The sequence below is a fragment of the Passer montanus genome, unplaced genomic scaffold (assembly GCF_014805655.1).
Source record: "Passer montanus isolate IOZ18808 unplaced genomic scaffold, ASM1480565v1 scaffold1, whole genome shotgun sequence".
In the NCBI taxonomy this organism is placed as follows: domain Eukaryota; kingdom Metazoa; phylum Chordata; class Aves; order Passeriformes; family Passeridae; genus Passer; species Passer montanus.
The window spans coordinates 2,744,556-2,768,455 of NW_024356504.1; the positions used below are offsets into that span (position 1 = coordinate 2,744,556).

General features: G+C 43.8%; 2 protein-coding genes across 4 annotated transcripts in view; one reads left to right on the plus strand and one right to left on the minus strand.

Moving 5' to 3' along the window:
* Positions 1-5,533: 5,533 nt before the first annotated feature.
* METTL21A (methyltransferase like 21A) lies at positions 5,534-8,542 on the plus strand. Of its 2 annotated transcripts, none has more exons than XM_039702143.1 (3): positions 5,534-5,735; positions 6,936-7,047; positions 8,063-8,542. In XM_039702143.1, exons 1-3 carry the CDS (start codon positions 5,589-5,591, stop codon positions 8,458-8,460), a joined length of 657 nt encoding a protein of 218 aa, XP_039558077.1. In that variant the 5' UTR covers positions 5,534-5,588; the 3' UTR covers positions 8,461-8,542. The 2 variants fall into 2 exon arrangements, with proteins under 2 accessions (XP_039558077.1, XP_039558087.1); XM_039702153.1 differs by having other exon boundaries at positions 7,934-8,070.
* Positions 8,543-12,562: 4,020 nt separating this feature from the next.
* CREB1 (cAMP responsive element binding protein 1) overlaps positions 12,563-23,900 on the minus strand; it is a 39,823-nt gene continuing 28,485 nt past the window's right edge. For both annotated transcript variants that reach the window (XM_039707169.1, XM_039707258.1), the window contains 4 exons: positions 23,547-23,729; positions 21,981-22,131; positions 18,513-19,077; positions 12,563-18,471 (listed from right to left, as the gene is read on the minus strand). In XM_039707169.1, the coding sequence (XP_039563103.1) occupies positions 18,933-19,077; positions 21,981-22,131; positions 23,547-23,729 (479 nt within the window). In that variant the 3' untranslated portion in view covers positions 12,563-18,471; positions 18,513-18,932. The remainder of the gene's footprint in view (positions 18,472-18,512; positions 19,078-21,980; positions 22,132-23,546; positions 23,730-23,900) is intronic.

Sequence of the window (23,900 nt, forward strand, 5' to 3'; positions counted from 1 at the left end):
TTCAGGGTGATGACACCAACTCTGGGATGTGTTTTGTTCAATTTCTCCCTTCTTAGAAAGTGTCACAGCTGGGGGAGGAGTGCTTTCTGATCTTACTTGGATAAATTGGAGAAGAGCCAGGGCTTTGTCTTTTCCTGGAAATGTAGCTGCAGGAAGAATGAATCACCAGGTTGAACCTGTATAACCAACTGAAAACAAAAGCTCAGACTTCTGTGTCTCGCTTGGAAATAATCGGGGGAAAAATAGGCATCCTGTTTTGAAAACCACTACCAGCTGACAGGACAAAAATGTTGCACGTGTGATGTCTTTTGAAGCTGACAAGTAACCTAAGACTACAGCCATTTAAGGGAAAAATTCCTGAGCAAAACAGTAGTTAGGGAAATAGAATATTCCAATGTTTGGGGGAGAAAAGTAACCAGGGAGGTTATTCAGAACACCCAAGGTGGATTTTTAGTAGCCCTAATGTTTCACACACTATTAAATCTCCTGTACTACCTTGGCTAGCAGTGAATACAAGCAAACCAGGGCTGGGGAGCTGTGGTTGATAGCATAAGGGCAGACTGCAGTGCTGCTGTCATTGATTAAATCCCTCCTTTTGCCTTTGCTGCAATCTAAGATGTCATTACAGGCAATGCAGAAGCTGCCTGGCTGGCATGCGAGCATCTGGATCGCTGCAGGGATACCAACAGCACAGGCATGTGGGAGTAAACCTTTATCTTAGCTTCTCTCTTCTGCTCCTACCTTTGTTTTGTCTTCAGGTAAAATAAAACCAGCTTGACAGTTACTAAAAACTAAGTTCATGTTAATGGAGGCTTAGTGCCTGAGAAGAAAATTCGAGATGTGCTGGAGCCAAGAGCGAGACCTGCAAAGCTGTACTTTGGGCTGGCAGAACCACCACTTTGATTTATCTGGTATTAGAAATAGCTGTTGCTGCAGGTCAGGGAGACAGATTTCTTATGTGGAAAAGGAAAATGCTTTTCAGTATTTTTACACAAACTTTAACATGAACAGTTTATTCTCAGAAAAGTCTAACTGTGCATGTGTAAGTCCTGCAGCAAGTTTATTTAGAGCCTTCTGCAGTTCTAATGCCAGCTCTGGGCCACCAAAGCCTGGACAGTGGTGCTAAGGGACCCTCCCTGTTATTTTTAAGGTACCTGAAATTGCTTAGACTCAACTCTTCTATCTTCTGTATCATCTGATGGATTTTCTTTTGAAGGACTCAAGAAGAGAAACACTGACAATACTATTAGAAATAACACCAAATCCCCCATATTTTTCATATGCTTGGATTCTTCCTTCTTTTAAAAGGGTAACAGCTGCACTGAGGGAAATGCCTTTGCATCTGTATGAATGCTATAGCTGTTGTCTGCCTGTCCATATATTTGTTTTTAAATTGTTAAAAATTAGCTAACTAGTTTTAAACTAATACAGTGCATTGCTTGCACTGTCGTTTCCTCTCAAACTGCAAAACACTGCACCTATAGAGCATATAATAAATTTCTCCACCTAATGTTAAGCCTCTAGATCTATACTCAGACTCCACAAAAGGAAGGTTTTTGTAGCATTTTCCCTACCCCATGTCTGTTGCACTTCCCCACCACAGCCTTGTGCTGCTGGAGCAGCCTTTCCCACGCTGGCTCACGTGTCAGTCTTGCTCTGTGGGTTATGGACTCTTCCCCTCCCAAGACCCAACCCTGGCATCTCGTGGCCTGGAAGTTCAGCAGCTGGAGGTGTGGGTAAGGCTGTAGGTCTGTGAACATCTGAAAGTGAGGGGGAGGTTTCCAGCAAATGAAGTGCAGCTGGAAATCCAGTGGTTGTGAAGAAGAGCTTACTCAATTTGCTTTTTGTTCCTTAACTAAAACTTCAGAACAGTGTCAGCTTTCAGACCTGCAAGGCCTTTGAGAGCTCTCTCACATAATTCTACTAAAAGCTAAGTAAGCTTTCTGCAACAATGCATTTTAATAAACATGGTGATTGTTTATGGCAGTTTATCAAGATGCAAGGTTGAAGGCATAAATGTAGTATTACTGATAGGAACAATTCCCTCTTCAGAAGTTCCAGAAACTTCCCGTGTTTCAACTCAAGCACTTAGGAAATTATACATCTTCATATTTTTGATAATTACTTCCACTGTTTAATGTAACTCTGTGTGTAAAGGAAATGAAATGCTAGACCGGATTATACATTTATTTCAAGATTTCACTTCTTTTGTAAGGATCTTGCAGAAGCAGCAAGTTCTAAGGTCTACTGATAACCCACCAGTTTCTGCAGAAACAAAAGTTTTCATTTTTAATTCACCCCATCAGTTTCAAAGATGGTCCAAATCACTTCAAGCTGAGGCTGTCTTGATTCTGCAACTGCAGGCTGTCATCAACCAAATTAATCTCTGCTTTATTCCCTTTGTATTTAACAGCAAGTGATTCACCACCCCATCTATTTCACTGGTGTGGAGAATCTGGAAGATTCTTCTACTGGTGAAGATGAAAACGTAAAACTTGTTAAATAATTTCAGTGCTAGTCATTTGACTGGCCACTTACAGTGATACATCGAGAGAAAGACTGCTTTCTTTTCTGGGTTTTCCTCCATACTTTGTGTTACCTCTTGTTCACTTGGTTGATGAAAGCTCTTAGTAAAACAGGTATTTGTCCAAACTTTACTTCCAAGACAATTTTCATGTTTCAGTGGAATGACAACCAGAAGTAGCTGCTGTTTATTTCGGGAGGAAAGGATTAAGCCAGAAGTTTTCACACAAATGTAGAACAGAACCATTTGGAACAAGGCGTTGCTGACAGAGGGTTATGAACAGCACAGGTTTCTAGATAGAGTTTAAAAAAATCAGATGTTTCTATTTATATCTGCCTTTGCCTTGGTAACCAGAGACTGTGTGAGGGATGCAGTATTTTCCCATCATGGATGTCTCCAAAATCCATGCGCAGCCATGCAGTGCATCCAGTGTCTGCAGAGCTATCACAAGAAGTGGCACATTCATGTCTAAGAGAGGATTTTACATACTAAGCAGCAAAGAGAAGATTGCAGTAAGAGAGTTATATTAGTATGGATTCAAAATAATTTGTACTAATTTCTATCTTACCTACTTTGTTCTTTGATCTTTTAAGTATTTCAAGGACCACTGCTCTTAAACACTTTTTCTTAATCACCCTGAGCAGCTTACCCAAATCTGAGGTGGTGGGATTTACTCATAATTTGCTACATTATGCCTGCTTTATCAAGTGGTTGAATGAGGTAAGAATGGACTAGAATCGGTGTTTCTTCACACTTTAAATCATTCTTTCTTACCTTAAAATCAGCTGTTTTCTACTTTGCAAGATTACCTGCAGCTTAGGTGTCCTTACAGCCCTCTGCAGTGCTCAAAAGCCAAACCAGGCTACGTTCTCACCACTGCACTGCTGTGCTGAGTTTCAGCCCTGCTGGGAGAAAGGCATTCCAGCTCTGCACATCTGTTTTAGCCACAATTCCGTGTTGTGTTTTCCTTATCCTTTTACTGTCAGGAAAGGTAGAAGAAGCCAAGTGTGTCTCTCTGCCACTGCAGTACCCAGCTACTCCATTTTCTTAGAAAATGGATGGGAAAAGGTGAAGAGAAGGTAAACATAGGCTCAGAATGAATATGGGAAATCAGGGCCCTTATTAAACTTCTAGTGGACTTGCTTCTTTCTTAATAGCTTCACTAGCCAGTTATGATCCAGAAAGTAATTTCTGATCTTCTGTCTCTGGCTCGTGGAACTCAGTGCCAGAGCAACTTTATCAGGGAAGAAGGGGAAATATTTCTGGGAAGCAGGGCAGGATTGGTAGAGAACCTGCTGAGCTCCTGAGATATTCAGGGATATCTGACTAATAAAATCACATTATTGGGATAAAAGCACTCACTGCATCATCATCTTCGGGAACAATACATTTTCACATGCAGCCTTTTTTTTTACTCTAGTTGCTATTCAGCCAGACACTTGGTCTTATGAAATACTGCAGGGGAAGAAAACTCATCTGGGGACAGAAAGGAAGCAGTTGGGAGCACTGGAGCCCTGCTATTCTCCTCCATATTCTGGTTGGAGATCCCAGGGCTGGCATATGGTGCAGGAGGTGGAGGTTGAAGCTTTGTGCCATTTGGGAGTTTCCCTCTATTTGCCTGCTGATGTAGTTTAGGCAGAATGTAGGTGACACAAAAAGTAATTCGGAGTTCTTGTTTCAAATGTAATGACTCTGATTGCCTTTTTTTTTTTTTTTTTTTTCCCACACTGCCTATATAAATAATTTAAAAAATTTTCGAGAAAATAGCACAAGCAATTTCAAACTCCCAAAAAGCAGGAATAGTTGCAAGGGACCAGCACTTTCGGACATAAAACCACAGAAAACTGAATCATCACACCTGTTCTGGCATGTTTATAGGGAGAAGTCTGAGTTGCTGTAAGACAAGCATGGACTGGTTTGGGGCAAGTGAAATTTTGGGTTCCATTCTCCTACAGGAGCAGAACCCTAAAAACAAGCTTTTCTCTCTGTTACCCCTGTGCAAACTGTAATGATCCTCCACAGAGGTCTTCACGAATCTTGAGCCACTCTCTTGAAATTGACAGCTTTTAGATGTAACCGCATTTGCCTTTGACTGCCAGACAGATTTGCTGGTCCCTGTGGGAAAGAGAGGGAATGTTTCCTGGAGCTGGTTGCGGTCCCCACCTTCGAGGGGCCGGCCTTGCCTCATCGCTGGTGTCACCGGGAGCTGTCAGGGCACAGAGCCACTGGAGATGGGCACAGATGTGTCCCCTGCCCCTGGTGCCCCGCTCCTCTCGGGGGCAGAGCAGCGTGGCTGCAGGCACTGCGCCTTTCTGTGGGGGACCTGCCGCCAGGACACTTCCCCGGCTCTCCCGTGGCCTTTAGCAGCCTTTGGAGCTAGTTCAAGTAACACAGGAGAGCAGCACTGCGTTGTTTTGCCAAACAAGAGATTAAATGGAGCCAAAGGTGAAGGAACACCGCTGCACAAACAGCGCCGGGGAGCGCTGCGGCCACACGGCCGGCCGAGAGCAGCCTTGGTCGGTGCTGGACTGAGAGCAGAGCTGCTGTGTCCGCGCTGGTTACCCGGGGCTGAGGGAGCTCCCGGGCCGTGACGGGCTCTAGCGGAGACAATGCCCCCGTGCCCGCACTGGAGCACGGCGCTTGCTGCGCTGCACAAATGCTTTGCGGGCGCTGCCTTCCAACCCCCCGAAGCAAAAGCCCAAGGCTGGGAGCACAGGGAGGCTGCGGGGACAGCTGCCAATGCCCCACAGGCGTGGGACCTTCCCCCCGTACCTTCCCCAGCGGCTGTGAGCAGGCGAGGGGCCCCTCCGGGCCGGCCTGCCGCGGGAGGCAGCGCGGCGCTTCTCCCTCGGGCCGCCGGGGCCCTCCCCGCGCCGCCTTGGCCCCGCTCCCGCCGCGGCCGAGGGGCAGCACCGCTCCGGGGACCCTCCGCTCCCTGCGTACCGACAAGTGACCGCCCCGCCTCGGCCGAGCGCAGCCGCTCCCGCTCGGGCGCCGCGGAGAGGCTGCGNNNNGGCTCGGGCAGGGCCTGGCCGGGGCCCGGGGCTGCGGGGCCGGCGGCGGCATGGCCTTGGTGCCCTACGAGGAGGGAGGCGGCTGGACAGCGCGGCAGCTGCACAGCCCTTCGGCCACCTTCCGCTTCGCCAGCCGCACCATCCGCCTCCAGCAGGACTGGCGGCGCCTGGGGGTGGCGGCCGTGGTCTGGGACGCGGTAGGTGTTCAAAAGCGCAGCTTTTCTGCAGCCGGTGGCTTCCTGAGGCGCTTGGCGAGCTTTCAGATTCACCGTAGAAAATTATTTACCGTAGAATTGTAATGGAAAGGCCTTTTTTTTTTTTTTTTTTTTTTTTAATGTTAGGAGAGAACATGTTTAACTGTGCTTTTACCTTTCCCTCTTTCCCCATAAGAGATCCTGCAGGAATGCAAGAGAGATGCGCCACGCAAACCCTGCACAGCCAGTGCCCAGTACGGGAGATATTCCGGATAACTCTCACCTCTTTCTTTTCAGTGGCTGGTGATGTTAGTTTGGCACCCTTCAGAGCACAGCACAGATCCCACTGCTTGTAGCCTCCAGCAGGAGTCCTGATCGACTTTATCTTGGGGATAAGAACTGTCCAAAACAGGGGTTTGTGGTGGGTCCAAGGCCACAGCACAGTCACAGCATCACTGTAGGAACCCAAGGGCTTCCCATCAAGTTCAGTTTCAGTCCACACACAAATTGCACTTTTACCTCTATTTTAAAAGAAGAAGTGTAGCATTTTTAGCAAATTTCTCAAATGAATTGGTGTACAGGGTTGCTGATCTTTCTGGACATCAGCTTTGGCAGAACTTGCTGTGGAAGAGGTCCTTATCAAGATCTATATGACACGCTATATACAACCAGCTAGAAGTGTCATTAGTTTACTTTCCCTGTGTCCTTCCTGAGGGCATACCAGTGTTGTGCAGAAACCTTCTGAAATACCATACAAGATACTATGAAACCTTATTCTGGACTTTTGCAATACTGGGTTCATTCGCTAATGTTTGACAAGTCCTCAAATTTCCTTAGGGGAAATTTTTTCCAGAAACAACTATTGTATTTCCTTTCCAATACAACTTTTCCTTTCCAAATACAGCTCTTTCTACCTCCTGTTACATTTGGGCATTCATGGAGCAGTTACCACATCCAAGTTGTAACCACTGTGGTTCTTTTTTCCATTTGCCAGTAGGAGTCTTCCATGAAACGCTATAAAAAACTTCCATAAAGCATAAAAAGACTACAGGTGCACACAGGAGGTGAAGTGTGGAACAAAGTTTGCTGCAGACTTGAGGCACCCGACCCTTTCCCATAACCTTCTCTCTCAGGTTAAACCAGAACCCCTGTGTTCAGTGTGACTAAAACCCTGTGCTTAATCGCCCTTGTCTCTTGGCTCAGGCTGTTGTTCTGTGTGCTTATCTGGAGATGGAAGGCATTGATCTCAGGGATCGGTCTGTGATTGAGCTGGGAGCTGGAACTGGATTGCTGGGAATAGTGGTCACATTACTAGGTAAGGGCTTTTTTGTTGTCTCTTTTAAAGCAAATCACAACTGCAGTAAAACTAGCTCTTTGGCACGTACATGCCTGGTGTAGAAGTGGGCACCGGAGCCGCCCGTGTGAGCCGTGGTGGCTCTGTGAGTCACCTTCCTTCCTCGCCAGACTCGGAGCCTGCTGCGGCGTTTGTTGGGGTGCGGTGCTGCTGCAGTTCACTCTGTGGCAGGACCCTGTTGAGGCTGCCCTGTTGCCATGGCAGGAGCTCTGCAGCACTCAGCTCTGCAGCTCTTCCCCCAGGGAGCACGAGCTGTGCTTCCCGTCTTCCACTGTCCTCCGGTGCAGATAAAGCTACGGGCAGAAACCACTCTCTGAGCTCGCATAAGCCTTTCATTAGCCTGTCTTGCAGACAGGGCACGGAGAAATGAAGGGATTTGCTGCTGATCTGTCTGTGGCTGAAGCCGGAACTGGGTACTGTGTTAAATTTGTGCAATCTTTCCCAGGTTAACTTTGTAATTCAAAGCTCTAGTGGCTGTGAAAGGTGCCTATTGAAATCATAGAAACAAAACAGTTTGACAAAATGCAGTCATGCCATGAAAAATCATACAGGCATAGCTTTTGTCTGACCTGTGAGGCTCTCTAGCTGCCTCTCTCCTACAGAAAAATACGGAATTGGAGCAGGTTAATTGTAACACCCCCTGTAATTTGTTCTTCAGTCACATGTGGAAAGGCCAAAAGTAACTCCTTGACTTTCATACATTAAGAAAAAGCACCAGAAAAGATGATCTTTTCCCTACCCAACTTAATCGACACTTTATATTGTTAAGTGACTGATGAAGGGTAGGATGTCTGTAGACAGGGGGGTTTTGCTTATTTTGTTATTTTATTTGTTTGTTTTTAATCAGGCAGCTCAGGGGGGGCGTTAATGTGTAACAGGAGCTAAGGAGCCTGCTGGAGTTAGAGCATTGCATTCCTCTTGCTGCATTGAGGGATGTGGATTGTGAGTGTGAGCCATGGCCTCCTGTCCCCCTTAGGTGCCCGTGTCACCATCACAGACAGGGCGGCAGCGCTGGAGCTCCTGGAGTCAAATGTGCAGGCGAACTTGCCCCCTGAACTGCGTCCTAGAGCCGTGGTGAAGGAGCTGACGTGGGGAAAAGACCTGCATAACTTCCCTCCAGGAGCATTTGACTTAATCCTGGGTGCAGACATCGTTTATCTGGAAGAAACATTTGCAGAGCTGCTGCAGACGCTGGAGCACCTGTGCTCAGAGAGAACGGTGATTCTCCTTTCCTGCCGCATCCGCTACGAGCGGGACCTCAAGTTCCTGAAGATGCTGAGGGAGCGTTTCTCTGTGTCCGAGGTCCACTATGATTCCAGTAAGGATGTTCATATCTACAAAGCACAGAGGGGGAGTCGCAAGGATGACTTATGACTCTCTGCTTTGTTAATAAGCCACTGATGCTGTTCAATTCTCCCCTTTGTTTCTACTCAATACACTTGTTCCTAAGCATGAAGTTGCAGTTGTGTTATTTCACTGGCTTCTTGTTGTGATGGTCTTGTCTGATCACTGGGTCTGGTACAGCAAGGATTGTACTTCTGTTCTGCATATTGAACCTCTGCTTCATATCTGAATAGAGTCATATAGGGTGTTCCACTGTTTTTTCATCAAATGTAATTTTTGAAGCTGATTCAAGTTGCAGAAATCTCCAGCATCGAAATTGTTATATCAAAAGGTCTGTTGTCTGAAATCAAACCACATTTAACTACTGGGGAAACTTAAAGAGATTACAATGGTTTTTTTTTCCCTTTACCACTTCCTTAACTCTAGAAAAGTAGGAGAGTGGATGAAATAAAAGCTAATGCTCCAGCTCTAAATGCTTTAACTCTTCAGGACTTCTGTATCTTAGAAGTTGTGGTAGAAGAAACCACTTAAAAGGCAAAAAGAACCAAAGGCAGATGCTATAAGTGGTTATTTTGCTGTCACTGCTGCGTTGAGGCACAGTGAAACAAAGAACAAAATCTGGAGGGGCACTGGGAACAGGGATTGCCAAATCAGCCAGCTTAGAAATCAGTGTTATTTTTATCTGATTTGCAAGTGAGTGGGCTACACCTGCAGTACTGAAGCAGTTGTGGTTTCTGAGTTGCCCCTAACAAGTCTGCCTCACAAAGATCAAGGCTCCTTGGAGGAGATACACGTGCACATGTGCCGCTGGGAAAGTGCAACAAGGAAACTCAAGTTCTTAAAATATCAAATCAGCCCTTGACTCTCAAATCACCACTAGATAATGTTCTACTTTGTGCCTTTGTTCGTGCTCCCTCTGTCTCTGAGAGCTGTTACTTAGGTCAGGAGGGTGTTCTGTAAAGTCTTTGCAGCAGGGGAAGTACTTTTGCATTACCTGGGGCCTTGGGGCCTTAGTAGGTTTGTGTGCTTTCAGTGCACAGTGGTAGCTAAGACACTGCTCCAAGTAACAGATTTCATACCTTGAGCTTGTAAAACACATCTGTGTGTTTATCCCACAAGATCTGGGAATCCATCTCGCACCAGCAACAGACTTCCTTCACTTTCTAGTGGTGGAAGAATGAAACTGATGAAAACAATGGGCAAACAGAAGACAGCTACAACTCTAAACGCAGTGTGTGGATGTGTAACTTTTTTTGCTTTAAACTTAAACTCAAAAAGCCTCAGGTCAGGCTCAGACTTTGAGCGTGTGCCTGCACTTGGCACTGGCAACAGCAAACAGCTTTGCAGAACAAAGCAGCAGCTGCTTTGGCCATGGACATTTTGGAAGTTTTTGTCACTTTTGCTCCCATCACACTTCCTGGTCGGTGGTCCAGAAGTGCTGTGCTGACTGTAATGTGGAAAGGACACATTTATCATTAAGGTTTGTGTTTCATCCCTGGCACATCTCTTGCATGTTTTCAGCGAAGTTCCTTGCCTGGCTTCGAACCCGTCTGGAACACTTGCTGTAACAGTATCCTCGGACCCGTCTGGGAGCTGCCGCTCTGGAACACTTGCTGTAACAGTATCCTCGGAAGCCACACGGTGTCACCAAAACAGTGCTGAGGCAGCTGGCTGGGAATTCGCAGCCTGAAACTGGAGTTGGAGTCAGTTTGGGAGAAGGAAGACAGCACCTTTAATTGAAAACAGATCATGAGATGAGCTCTCATGTGTAAGGTGTAGCTCCTTCTGTCCTATCCGCTGGGTGAGCAGTGGTTGAAAAGAATTATGAGCTCTCCCCTCTCTGCCTGGCTCTAGTTTTTGGAGTGTGGCTCTAAGTTCTCACCTCTTCCTTTTCCTCCCCACTGGTGTATCCTTGTCTCCAAACTCACCTGGGAGCAGGCATCAGGCTCATGTGTAGCTCAGGCTCCCCTTGGGCTGGAGCTGGCAGAAAGCAGTGTGCTGGTGCCTGGGCTCGTGAGTGCCCAGGGGAACTTTTCTGTGGGAAAAGCCTGGCAGTGCTCGGCCCTTGCAAGAGGCTGCAGCTTGCAGCACTGACAGCCAGAGCAGCTTGCACTGTTGCCATAGCAGGAACAGGCTAAAATTCTGCTTAAATAGCACAGAACAAAGCACAGAATAAAGGCTGGTGCAGCGACCTGCACACTTCTAAGAAGGAGGTTTTGTCCCAGGCCTTGTTTTGACGATAGAAACAGCTTTGTACTTTTAAACCAATGCAGTTTAATTCCATCTGATTGTTAAGTTTTCAGCGTCAGATTTCCCATTGCTGCTGTTACAGCCCACAGCCATCCTGCCAGAGCAGACATGTGCCAGTGGAGACCAGGCTTGGCTTCTTTTGCCGTGTTGCTGTTACACAGCAGCTGCATGCACACCCAAGGGAGTGTGTCTGAAGGCTGCAGTGATGCTACAGCCCATAAATAACTGGAGAAGAGCACGAGATGGCACTGGCAGCTCAGGTGAGTGCCTTGCTCCTGGCCTGCAGAACTCTTGGTGGCCCCTCCCCAGCCCAGAAAGCGGCACTTCTCAAGTGGCACTTCTCAAGGGGACAACTACTGGGGTGCATGTCCTGCTAGACTCAGCAGACCAGCTCCAGGAATACTGCAGTTAGGCCACAACCATGTGCACGTCAGTTGTGGCTGCATTTAAAGCTACAGCAGGCATCAAGTGTGAGAATGTAGCTCAGCTGCAACCCGCAGTCCATCCCCCTGGGCAGTGCTGACACCCACGTGCACCAGGCAGTGAGTGCTGCCTTCTGCTGTTCCAGGATGGCTTCCCAAGTGTTCTGTATTCCCATGTACTTACCTTCAGGGAGAGGTCAGGAGTGAGTCAGGCCACAAGTGAACCACACCAGGCGTGCAGGACAAGCAGCAGAGGTGTAAGTGCTGGTGAGGGAGCACAGGGAGCAGCCCTGTGCAGTGACACCTGCCAACCCGGGTGTCCCAACCCACGGGAGATCCTGCTCTGTATGAGATGATGCATGACAATAGCTGCTGCCAGCAGCTGCTTGGCAATTACACCAACACCCTGCCCAAGCACCTTCTGTCACCCTGCTCATCCCAGCCCTACAGCATCCCACTCCTTTGGGTGGTTCCATTGCACTGATCCTGTTTTGTAACAGGTGATCTGAGCTCATCTGTAGGACGTGGTTGGCCTGCATCCCTGAGTAGTGGGGCAATGCACAAAGTCTCCTGAGAAATTCACTCGCTCTAAGGAGTGTGTCCAAGCCACAGGGGAGTGACCAGGTGAGACACAACCATGCTGTGACGCTGAGAAACCATCCCTGAAAGATGTGCAAGAGAACAAGCTTTTGTGAAATGTCACTGCAGTCGAGGTAATGTTTGATTGATATTAAGATACATAGCTGACTACACAGGGCTCTGTGTTACCCAGTTCTTTTCAGTGCAAAATTCAAGCCAAACTGCATTTTTATCTCAGGGACTAACCCTGTTTGGGATTCTCTCTCACTACTGTAGATTTTTCTGAGCAAGAACGTGAATGGCCTCATAAAAACTAGAAAATCCCAGCTGAAATGAGCTGACCTTACTGCTTCCCCTTGGTTTCACTGGAGGTGTGTTTACCTCAGAGCTGAATTTGTTCTCCTGGCTTCCATCCCAGTGTTTGGATCCAGCCTAGCAGATTACATAATAGGGCTGCGATCCTTGCAGTGTTTGCTGCCTTCTGTTTCTGTTCTGTTCTGAAGACCAGTGGTACATAGTTCACAGGAATGCCTAAAAGTGAGACATACAGCATATTTAAACTGTGAAAGGCATAAGCCTTTCAAACATTATTGAACAACAGAACTGCCACCAAAATGGGTACTGGAAAACATGTTTAAAAATATCAGGAGGAAGAGAAACTTTGTTTTTCAGGACTTAACCTCTAACTAATCTAATTCAATTAAGATTAAAAAAAAGCCTTCTCTTTGGGGAGAATACTTTATGAATACTGAGGGCAGGGCACAGATTGAGATGATACCACAGACTGCTGCTCAAAATACACCTTTTCCCATATTCTTCTAGCTGCCATTTGCCACTAAATTAAATTAGTGTAAATGGAACACCCTGCTCAAAAAAGAGACTTTGTAGAGTTTTTTAAAGCATGTTTATGTGACTGCACATAAATGTTTGTGTAAAAAGGGAGTTATGACAGTTTATACCACAAAGGTTACAGTAAGAAAAAGCACTTCTTTATGACAATAATTCACAAATTCACAAGAATCACTTTAATATACAAAGCAATTACTACCATTCTGAAACACAAAGCAGCTAATATGTACATAGTGTTAATAAAATGCATTATAACCCAGTACAATTCTTTTTAAACACAGATAAAGCACAAAAAAAAAAAAGAAAAAAAAAAGAACACAACAGGGATGTTTCTAGATTTCTGGGGAGATGTAAAAAAGCTTTTATTTTCCCCCAATGATGGATTTTCATTTAATCTTTTAATTTCCACAAGTATGTGGGAGTTAAGCTCAAATACCCTGTTCTGTGCTGACATGGTTTGGGTAAAGAATCAGAAATGCAGATGAGGTGAACATACTCTTTCCAGCTTACACTACAAAGGGAGAATAATAACCCTTGCTCTGGAAACTTCCCTGAAAAACATTGTTTCAAAACAATTTCAAATTATAAATCCAGAGTAGAAACAACTAATTTCTGAAGTGAATGACCAATCTGTGGAAAAAAGTCAGTGGAGGGGTAGGCTGCCAACTAGCACCTCTTCTTGTCCTGTTCCCATCCCAAGAAGTCCATTATAAGCAGCACAGTTTCAAATCTCATATAAACTTGAAGTTGTAGAACATTTTAAAATTAACGTTTTAATATAAATAAATGCAATTAAACACACAAAAAATGGAGTGGCACCTGGATAAAAACACAACTTGTGGAGAGCACCCAAACATCCTTAGTTCTTAAGAGTGGCCATTTCCAGAGAAGCAACTTGCTCAAGGCCTGCCATCCCCATGCTCTCACTCAGCTATCCCCTAATTTAGAGGAATATGCAGCTGAGGCTGAGTGAACTGCTAGAGTCCTGAGTGCAGTGAATGCTCAGCTTATGGAGTGTGCCAGCCATGGGTCACTGCAGCCTGTCCCTGGCCCCTTCCTGCCAGCACACAGCTGACTGCTCCTGCCTCTCCTCTGAAAGCGAGCCCTGAACTCACTGCAGATCCAGTCACAAAGCTGCACCTGCAGTGCCACAAAGTCACTCTTCAATTTGTGCTGTGCCAACTAGCCCAAGCACATCTCTCTGCAGGCCACAGCTTAAATACATTTTAAAAACACATTCCAAGGCAAAACACTTGAAATGCAAACCCTCTTTACACCACCTGGATCTGGTCCCTTTTCCCCAAAGATTCACACACTTAAGTCTATCTATCCACAGACCTGAACCTGTCACAAGCACACAGAAGGTGGATTTCAGCATCCTCTCTTCACCAGTCTGGCTCCTTCCAGACCAACTGAGCTTCAGGATACATTCAGGCTTTTGTAAAATCAGTGTCTTTTACAACTAGCAAATTACACAGCTCAGAAAAACGAGTTCCCAGGCAGACGACAGAGAACCATCAATGTACTGTATGCTTTTTAAAACCTGCTCACAATGACAGACTTCAGGGTTAAATTATCATAGTTCCCGCTAAAGAAAGGTGGTTGTGCTATGCTTTTCTTTTCAAGCAAGGTGACACACTGTCAATGTACCTTTACTTCCTGGTGTCAAATTACTGGAAAGCCTTTCAATTTATTTTCTTGGAATGCAGCTTGTAAAATCCGCAGACAAATATCAAATTAACAAAAGGGGAATAAAGTGGCTGAAAAATAGTTCAGCTTTCCTTCCAAATTAACCTCCCTTTCCCACATGGGATCACTGAACTAGTTCTACTCTAAAAATAATGTCACATCCATCCTCTACATACTGCTCCAGACACCACACGCTTGATTGTTGCCCCTTCAGCTCTCCTGCCCTTCTGAAGCAATGCCTGCTGGGCACCAGGTGCTGATCTGCAAGTTCAATTAGCCAAGGAGTCAGCTGCTGTGGAGGAGTGAATTGTGTGCAGGCAGCAGGATCACAACTATTATGCCAGAAATCTTCTCAAGCAAACCAAATTTACCTTAATGGTTTTTTTCCTCTGTTTGTTGTTTTTTTCTTTAAAAGTGCACATTTTAATTAAACATTTACAAAGAACATAGTGTAACAAAAAATAAATACATGACCTTTTGGTTGGATCATTGGCAAATGTTACATCACTAACCAGGCTCCAGGGTAAAAAAATTACAATAAAAACAAGGTCTTAGAAAATCAATTGAATCTGCTATGAACTGTCATGGATTTTCAACCACTGATATCAAACTTGCTTTGATGGGTGGACTTGTCTTTAAACCACAAAAAACACTGTCTGCCATAAATGAAAAAACAAAATAAAAAAGCAAGTGCTAGTTTTCACTAACAGATGACTAGTTGCTGCTGCAGTTTACTGGAAGCCCAGATTTTAAAAAAGCAACCTGTGGTACAAATTTAGGTCAGAAACTATCAGGGCTGTTTTTCCTTATTAAATCTTTTTTTTTTTCCTGAGCCTCTTAATGATTCCAAACACCCCACCAATTTTCTGACCAATGTACAAGTACCAGAGAAGACAGTGATCTCCAATGCAAATGCCAACTCCAGGCCAGCCAGAACTGCAGGTGTCTGAGCAGTCCTGACAAGCACAACAGGCTAAAATTGTGCTTTCGGATACAAGCAACGGTGCCCAGTGCTGGTGAAATTGCTGCCTAAGGAAGAATGCATCACCACTACCCCAGGAGGAAAACAGAAGTCTTACCAGTGGTTCCTTTAGAAAATAACACCTTAACAACCTTTCCAAATGTTTTGCCTTTGATATATAGCTGCCAAAGAGAAAAAGCACAGAAGTGAATTACTCTGGGGGGTGGTGGTTGTAAAACAACTGTTTACATCATTTCAAAAATCTTCATCGGTAAAAAACAAACTTCACAAAAGCCACGAAAGATGAAATAAAATTCTTGAAAATGGATAACTGAGAGACAGCACAAAACAAGTCAGTAATTAAGAGCTAGAATAACGCAGCCCAGAGCTACTGGGGTGAGGGGAAGCTTTCACACACACACACACACACACACACACACATCCACGCACACCCAGACACACAGAAAAGTAAAAATTCTTTTTCTGACCTCCATATACTATAATACTCAGCATTCCTGACTTAAAAGCTCTCAGAGCTGTAGATTATATACTGTGTGTATATATATATATGTACATATATTATACATATGTATTTTCCAAGAATATCTAAATTAAAAGAGCACCTTTGACAATATCTTAACTGCCTGATTGGTGCTGTTGTTTTGCAAAATAATGACATTACAAAAATTATATTTCAAACCAATTCTTGTTTATTATGAACGTAACGGATCTAGCCCTTTCTAACCCTCTCTTCAGGTCAAAGAGTCTATCAGGTCTTGAAAACTCACAACCGTGAGATATAAAACTAATCCTCCGTCCCCCTTGTCAGCATCATTTCCATCCTACTTCCAAATGGCCTTAGTTTATAGAAGCTTATCACCCCAACCTCACTACTTGGTAAATAACATAGGAACAGATTCCTGTGTCATATTCTTTCCCTTTTTGGGACAATATGAATAGTAAAGCATGTATGGGTAGCCTAGCCAGCCCTGTACTTGGTCTAATACATTTTTTATTATTGTAATCTATACTTTCATTAAATAAATTTGTGTCCCATAATCCTCAGTGCAGCATAAATAAAAATAAAGATTCTTGCAGAGCCCTATGTACTCTGATCTACATTCCTTTCCTTAGTGGAACTTTATTTGCTAATGAAGTCTAGGCTAAAACCACTACAGGCCACTTGCAGACCACACACAGACAAACAGGTAACACAGTTCTCCTCTCACTGCCACACAAGTCTGCACAGTGGATTAGGAGAACCCCACCTGGGCACAGTTTTAGGCTCCCATGCCCATTTTGTGCCCAGTGATTATCAGCAAGCTCTGGACAGTGTTCATTACCCACTAGACACAGCTCTCAGAGCACAGCTTGCCTTGTTCAGGGTCACTGCAAAACCTCACATTTTTTTTACAAACAGATGTTCTACAAAAGCAACAGCCTTAATGTGGGCATACACAGCCTTTTCTGTGTTCCTCAAAGTGGAGGAACCATTCCATGTAATTGCAAATGAGGCCACCATGAGCTTCATGCTTTACAAGAATGACTCCTGTATTATCAACACTTCTACTTCTGTACTCGTTCTGGAAAATGTAACCGTTTTATGAATTTGTATTCGCTGATTTTAACAATCAGATAGTTTCTATAAAAGCACTGCTGAGAACTTAGGGTCTTCTTTACATTTGCACTGCTAAACTAATAGATTCATCTCCCATTAAATAAAACCACAAAAATCAACTCTCTATGGCAGATAAAAATAGACCATTTATAAACACCCACAAAACTTGTGAAAGTGAATTATTTCATATTTCTGATGCTTATGTTCTTTTCTTGAAATACAAGTGTAATTTGAAATTCCTGATAACTCTAGTTGTAACAATAATGCTGTAAGTTTAACCCCGCTCCTTTTAAATTAAGTCTCTTGGAAACTGAATGCCCCCTCAAATGAGAAATCTAGAACTTTTAATACTGCTTAGGTGTTTGAGACTCAACTGCCCAGAGTCTTCCAAGTATTTTCCTCACAACATCACACTGACTGTATAATCTTTTAGAAGCCTGTGTGTGAAATTTATCTTAAAAAGATACAGAGTGAACAGGAAAAAATATTAGCTAATACCCTGCTAGGCAAGGCATTAGTCTAGACCACAGCCTTATCCATACGTTTCTATACATAAAAGTTTGACCAGAAGCCCAAAGTAAACTTACTCCATCAAATGACCCAAGTTAACACAGTGAGAGACTGGCTTCAGAGGGCCAGTACACAAACTGCACATGATTTCTTTTGGACACATTCTTTTTTGGTTCCTTTTGAGCATGATTCTTTTAAAGTCCTAATGCTTAGTACAGATTTTTTTAAAATATTAACTACCTTTTTTAACACCATAAATCTGGGAAAGACAACAGTTCCTCAGTGCACAGAAAAAACTTGATCTTGCAAACATCTGAGGCACGTAAGTAATTTTAGTTGCAGGAATAATCTGACTCTTTCCATGAAAAAATACCCCAAATAAATTAAGAGTTTAGCTAATATGGCCAGGTTCAAATAATCAGTATTTTCCCTTTCAAAGCAGGAGTTGAAATATTTGTGTTTGAAGTCCTCTTTAATATTTGAGGTTGTCCTAATAGTTGTTAAACTACAACTTAATTTATGTATTGAAGGCAGCCTCAAAGTTCAAAAAAGAATTTAGCAAACCAGGCTGATATTTCTATTGAGTACAATAATTTCCATTGCATAAGACAGTGGTAGGGAATAAAAACAACTTCATTGCTTGAGAGGACTTGGGACACAGACCATACTGTCTTCAGGGAATACTTAAGTGGAGTTGGCTATGCTTCAACTGCTTAGTTGTTCTGCATACAAATAGGTAGTGCTTTAATGTGTAACCCCTGTTTACTATGTGATTGTTTACAGAACATGGCAATTGCATCTTTTTAAAAAATTTCCTTTCCCATCCAAATAAAATTTCCCAACCTATATCCTATGAAATTGGTGTCTGTTTTCTGTGCATTCAGAACGCTGAACGCACTTGCACACATAAGCTACAAGAATCAACAACTGACCAGTGAAGCTCATTTCAATGCATTTGTTTCTCAAGTATGGAGAAGGTTTGACTAGTCCAGGAGGGCTTAACACAGATTGCAGATCAAAGCCCCTCCTGAGCTAGTTTGGAAAGGTCTGTTATCTCCACACCAAGAAGGTGACAGTGAAGCACCCCTCTGGCGCTGCTCAGCACCAACGTGTGACACCACCGTGGCAACCACTGCTTCTTCACTGCAGCCTGCATGCTCCACCTATGGACCAAGAGGCTGGGGTGGCTCTGTCTCCGCTCCACCTATGGGCCCACCATTCCCTGGACCAAGAGGCTGGGGTGGCTCTGTCTCTAAGGCAATGGAAAGAGCTCAGCACAAACTCTTGACATCTTTACAAAAGGACCTTCCCCACAGTAACTCCCCAAGTGACCACTGTTACTCCTTGAAGAGGATCGGGAGACGAGAGAGAAGCCTGTTCTTCTTCTTCTTCACGCTGAGATTGATGATGAAATTCATCTTGTAAGGGGAGAAGTGGAGGCAAGTACTTGAACATTCACAGTTTGATGCAAAGCACAGATGAAGTATATTCTGTAGTTGCTTCAGGCAGTTTTGCGCATAGAAAAAAAGAAATGTTTAGAAAATAAAAAGTTTACTTTGTCTTTCTGGGTATAGCCAGAACCAGTCTCTATCCCACCTGGACAAGTGAAAATGAGAATCCAAAATTAATCTGATTTGTGGCAGTAAAGGTCCTTAAGTGCTTTCAACTCCTCAATCAGTGTCTTGTTTTGGTTTTCAAGCACAGCCACTCGATTTTCTAGACATTTCACATACTCCTTTTTCTTCCTGCGACATTCACGTGCTGCCTCTCTGCAAAGCAAAAAAGGCCATTCAAATCCAGAACAATCATTTGCAGACATGGGCTACCTAACTGCTTTCAGGCAAACCTTTACTAGTACTGCCATTTTCAGAATATGGAGGAATTGCTAAGAAATGCAAGTGAGGAAAAAACATGGAGTTCATAACAACTGCTCCTCACAAATTACACACACTCAAGATCCACATATTATTTCAACAGAGATCCCAGTAAGACAGCACCAGTAAAATTATTATTATTATTTTTGTAAGCAAAGGATCCTAATCAGTGATAAAATTTTGTTTGCAGGATTCACATTGAAGCCTTTAGGCTGAGTAAAATGCTGCTGCAATAATTTGACTTTATTATCATCTATTATTCTTTTTACAGTCTTTAACTTCTCCCTTTGCTGCAGTCCAACAAGATGATCAACTGGTGTAAAAATGTGCTGTATTTAGAGCATTCATGTATTTGCTCTTGAGCAATGCTTTCATTTTAATAATGATGTCTGCATCACTGCACTGATACTATTAACGACTCAAATAAAAACGAAACAAAAAATATCACAAAAGAACCAAGAATTCTTTAGTCCCTGTCAGCTATGCCAAAAACAGACCTCAAGATAGTCAAACAGCTAAGTCTTGCTTGTAAAGAGTGAGCTGCCTATAGGTAACTTGGTAACATACCAAGAACACCAGTGAAAAATAGCAGAAGGTATTAATGTGCTGCTGAGCATCCTGAAGGCAGGAACACCACGGCAGGAATACCCTGCACAGCAATATAATAGCACCAAGGTGCAAAGGAAGCACAGGGCTAAATGCCACGGGCAGATGGGAGCCCAGGCAGAGGGATCTCCTCCTGCAGTGCCACTTGTCCAAGCAGCACTCTGCAGACACAGGGAAATAAACAATTACTTGCCCTGAACCTTTAGGTCCAAAGCAGAACAGCTTCAAAAATAAGAGTCTGTGTGCCCCTTCACTTCAAACACTACACAGACTGGTGAGACAGTCAGTGTTCTGGGAAATGAGAGGACAAATCAGAACCCAGTTCCTCCCCTTATTAGATAAAGAGGAGCTGTAAAAACAGAATGCATTCCAGCACCTAACTGATAAGAAGCCTCTAAAGTAATTTCTGAAATTCAGCTCCACAAATGAGACAGGATGAAGAAACCATAGCCTGTAAGCCCTGAAAGGACTCAGCTATCCATTTGTCACTCCCACAAATACAATTTCACATGCCTGCAGTGCTTCAATAAACCATGTGTAACATTCAGAATTTAAGTAATTTTGGGCTGTTACCAAAAGATTAAGTACTAGGGGATCAGGAAGTGTCTCCCAGTGCAAACTACTAACAAGTCTCCTTGGGTGACAACATTTTCTTTCTGTGATGTTTTTCCCCCTTAGGCTGTGTATATTAAGCCACCTCAAGTCTGTGCTAGTGTGTGCTAGTTGTTCATTATGAACAGCCAGAGTTTTACTGAATTACAACAGAGCTTTAAAAATGTAAAATTTATACAGAAAATTTGCACAATAATATCTATGAATATTTACACTATAATCCTCCAGTAAGTACCACCTTACCATCTGCCTCTCTATCCTTTTTCCCCACTTTGCTATGGAGCTTAGATTTGCAAATATCTATTAAGCAGACAGCCTAAAAGCACCACATGCAACATGATACTGTTGCAAAAGCTGTCAATTTAACTCAAGTGGAGTAATTCCCCATTGTTTTTCTTGGCTTTCACAAACACAAAAGCTTTCTTTTACTGGACTAAGACTGATGACTAAATGAGGGTATTCTGTGATTCTAATTAATTTTTTTTCAAATGCAGAGCCTGAAAGAGTGATATCCACTATTCACTGATATGAGAAAATTATATAAAAAGGGAAATGGGTGACATTCTGTATAAAAACCTTTTAAAAAAGTGACCTCTGCTGTTCAGCATTATTTACTTCATTAAAACCCCTTGTATAAGCACCAGGTCTGCTCAAATAAGTTTCCATTATATTCACAACACAGCAACGTACAGAAGATAAATGAACCTGCACAACATCAGGTTTTTTTCAGGCTCCCAGATGAAGTTAACAAGGCTTTCAGCAGGCTTCCCCTGCCCAGAAGGGTGGGAAGCACTGGGCTCTCAGCGCCACAGTGGAACACACAGGCTCCCATCTGTGGCCTGTGGGTAAGAGTTCAAGCTTGGTGTGATGGGCCAGCTCAGGCCCACCCCTTCCCACTCCCACAGCAACAGACTTCAGGAGCATCCTGCTCAACTTCTCCCTACAGCTCCCTTCCTTTGCTACTTCCACCCACTCCCACCTCTAACTCTAAGCTTAGCTGTTCCTCCTCACATCCTACATCCTACAGGATCAAGTCTTTACCTTTCTTTTAGTCCCTCTGCTGCCACTACTGGCTCCACAGGACTTCAATCAAAGGAATAGCTGCTCATTTAGCCTTTGCTTGAGCCTTTCTGCCCCTGGAGGGGAAAACCCAAAGCGGCTAAAAGAACAAGTGAGACAATCAAATAAGTACTCACAAGGAGCACACGTGGGCCAGCAGCAAGGCTAAGGGAGAGAATCCAGCAAAGAAAACCACATGAATGTAGTAACTCAAAAAAAAGCAACTCATCTTGGTGTTTGTAGATCTGCAGTCATACAAATATCTCACCAATTACTTTTCTCCTTACTGCAACAACCAAATTCACCCACCTCACAGAATGAGTCTGACACTTTACTCAAGGTTTCACAGTCACACCACACAGCACTAGCAGATGTGCATTTCTGCGCTGCATCTTTAAATAAAGGCAAATTCCTCATCAAGCATTTCATAACAGGGCTAAGAAAGACCAGCACTCTCAGCACCAACAGCCTAGGCCCGTGCAGAGCTGGCTGGGCAGCAGCAGTGGTGTGCATGTACGTGCCTGTTCTTCATCAGCCGCACCTCCCTCTTCCGCGCGGCCTCCTCCGCCGGCTGCGTGGGGAGCGCGGGGGACGACGCCATGACCACTCCTGGAGCGATGGTGCTGGTCGGGGCCGTGCGGATCTGGTAGGTCTGCACGTCTCCTGAGGCAGCTGCAGGGACACACGGGAACGCCACATCAGTCTGGTGACAGCGCTGTCACACGTGCTGTGCAGAGCACCTACTCATCTCTCTAACCTGTCCCGAACACAGCTCCCTCTGTGACCCAGCCATCTGGGCCACAGCTCAGGAGGGACGGCCATCATCCGGGTCACCACTGCCACCTCAGGCTCATTTTATCCATATATGCAAGGTTTTGGGCATGGCTGCTGAAGAAGTCTTCACTTGTGCTTGGTAACTTGATCTGTCTTGCAGTATAGCTGTGCTTCTTTCTCCCTTCTTATATTTCTTTGTACTACTCTGGTTTTTTGGCAATTCTAGCATTTCTAGAGAAGGATGGGGGTCACTATTTCTAGCTATGCTCCAAATGTTTGTCTGGAAAAGGAGGAACTGCAGGTGTAAGTATCTAACATAAAAAAAGCAGTAAAAATGTAGCATTTACTCCCACAAGAGGTGGACAGTGCACCCTATTGCTTTTCTAGGATGAGCAAGGTCTTGGCTTTCTTTTACTTTATTAATTTTAATCTTAGAAGTGTGTTAATTTTGCCTAAGCTCATAATAAACTACAATACCACCTAAAGAAATCATATGTCCTTAAGAACACAAAACCCCAAAGATCAATGTAACAACAGTACTCTTCTCTGCTATGCATTTTTACTGATGCCTGGTAAACTCTTCACTGGATAACTTTCACATCAACTACTTTACACTCATAGAAGCAGGAGCGCACTTCTGTTATTTTCAATAAAAAATTTGTAATACTCCTCAATTTTTAATAAACCAAAGAATGTATTTTGATACAATAGGTCCCCACAACTTACTCTAAGTGAAAGTAGCTCTGCCAAGTTGAGGGCTAGACTAAATGATCACTTAAGGCACTCTCCTAAATTGTTCCATGATTCCAAGACTCACTGATTGAGTCACTCACTCAGTGACTAGTTAAAGAGTCACAGTAGGAAGAAATTATGACTTGCAATTGAAAAAAGGGAAAAATTACTAATAAACTAAAGTGTCCCTTTAGAAAGAATCAAACATACCTCTCTCCTGTCTTTAATAATTGCTTGAAATCTCCTACTGTTGCGCATATGGAGAACTCAGAACTCTAAAGTGGTATTAGTTTTTGCAGAACATGTAAAAAAAATCATGTGGACAAAATGCAGGAAATACAGCATGGAAAAGCAAAAATAAATATATTAAGCCTCAAATATCCACAGTTTCACCAATCTAAAGGGAAAGGCTTCAAAAAAATATGAGAAAGGGCTTTGTCCAAAATCTCAGTAATTTTATGGACTTATCTGTGCCAAAGCTATTAATTCTTTTTCCTGACATATTTGAAGGGGTCAGGCTGGCAACTTCTAACTGCACAGAGAAAATGCAACACAGAATGAGTGGCTATGAGGTTTCTCACCTTGTACAACAACTTGGTTGCTAGGTACAAGTATCTGCTGTCCGTCTGTGGTCTGTGCATATTGTAAAATGGTGGTGCCAGGTTGGGTTGCAGCTGCATTGGTCATTGTCAACGTCTGGAGACCTTGTACTCCATCTGTGCCATTGTTAGACAACTGTATTGCTCCTCCTTGGGTGATGGCAACTGCACACAAAAAAAATCAACCCAGCATTTAAGACAATAATTCACTCATTAACTTACAGTATTAAACCTAGGTGTGGAAGAATATTGATCTAAACTAAATCATTTGAACCCTTACACACCCCCAAATCTGACACATGGCTTCAATGTACATGAAAGAAATCATCCTTTGAA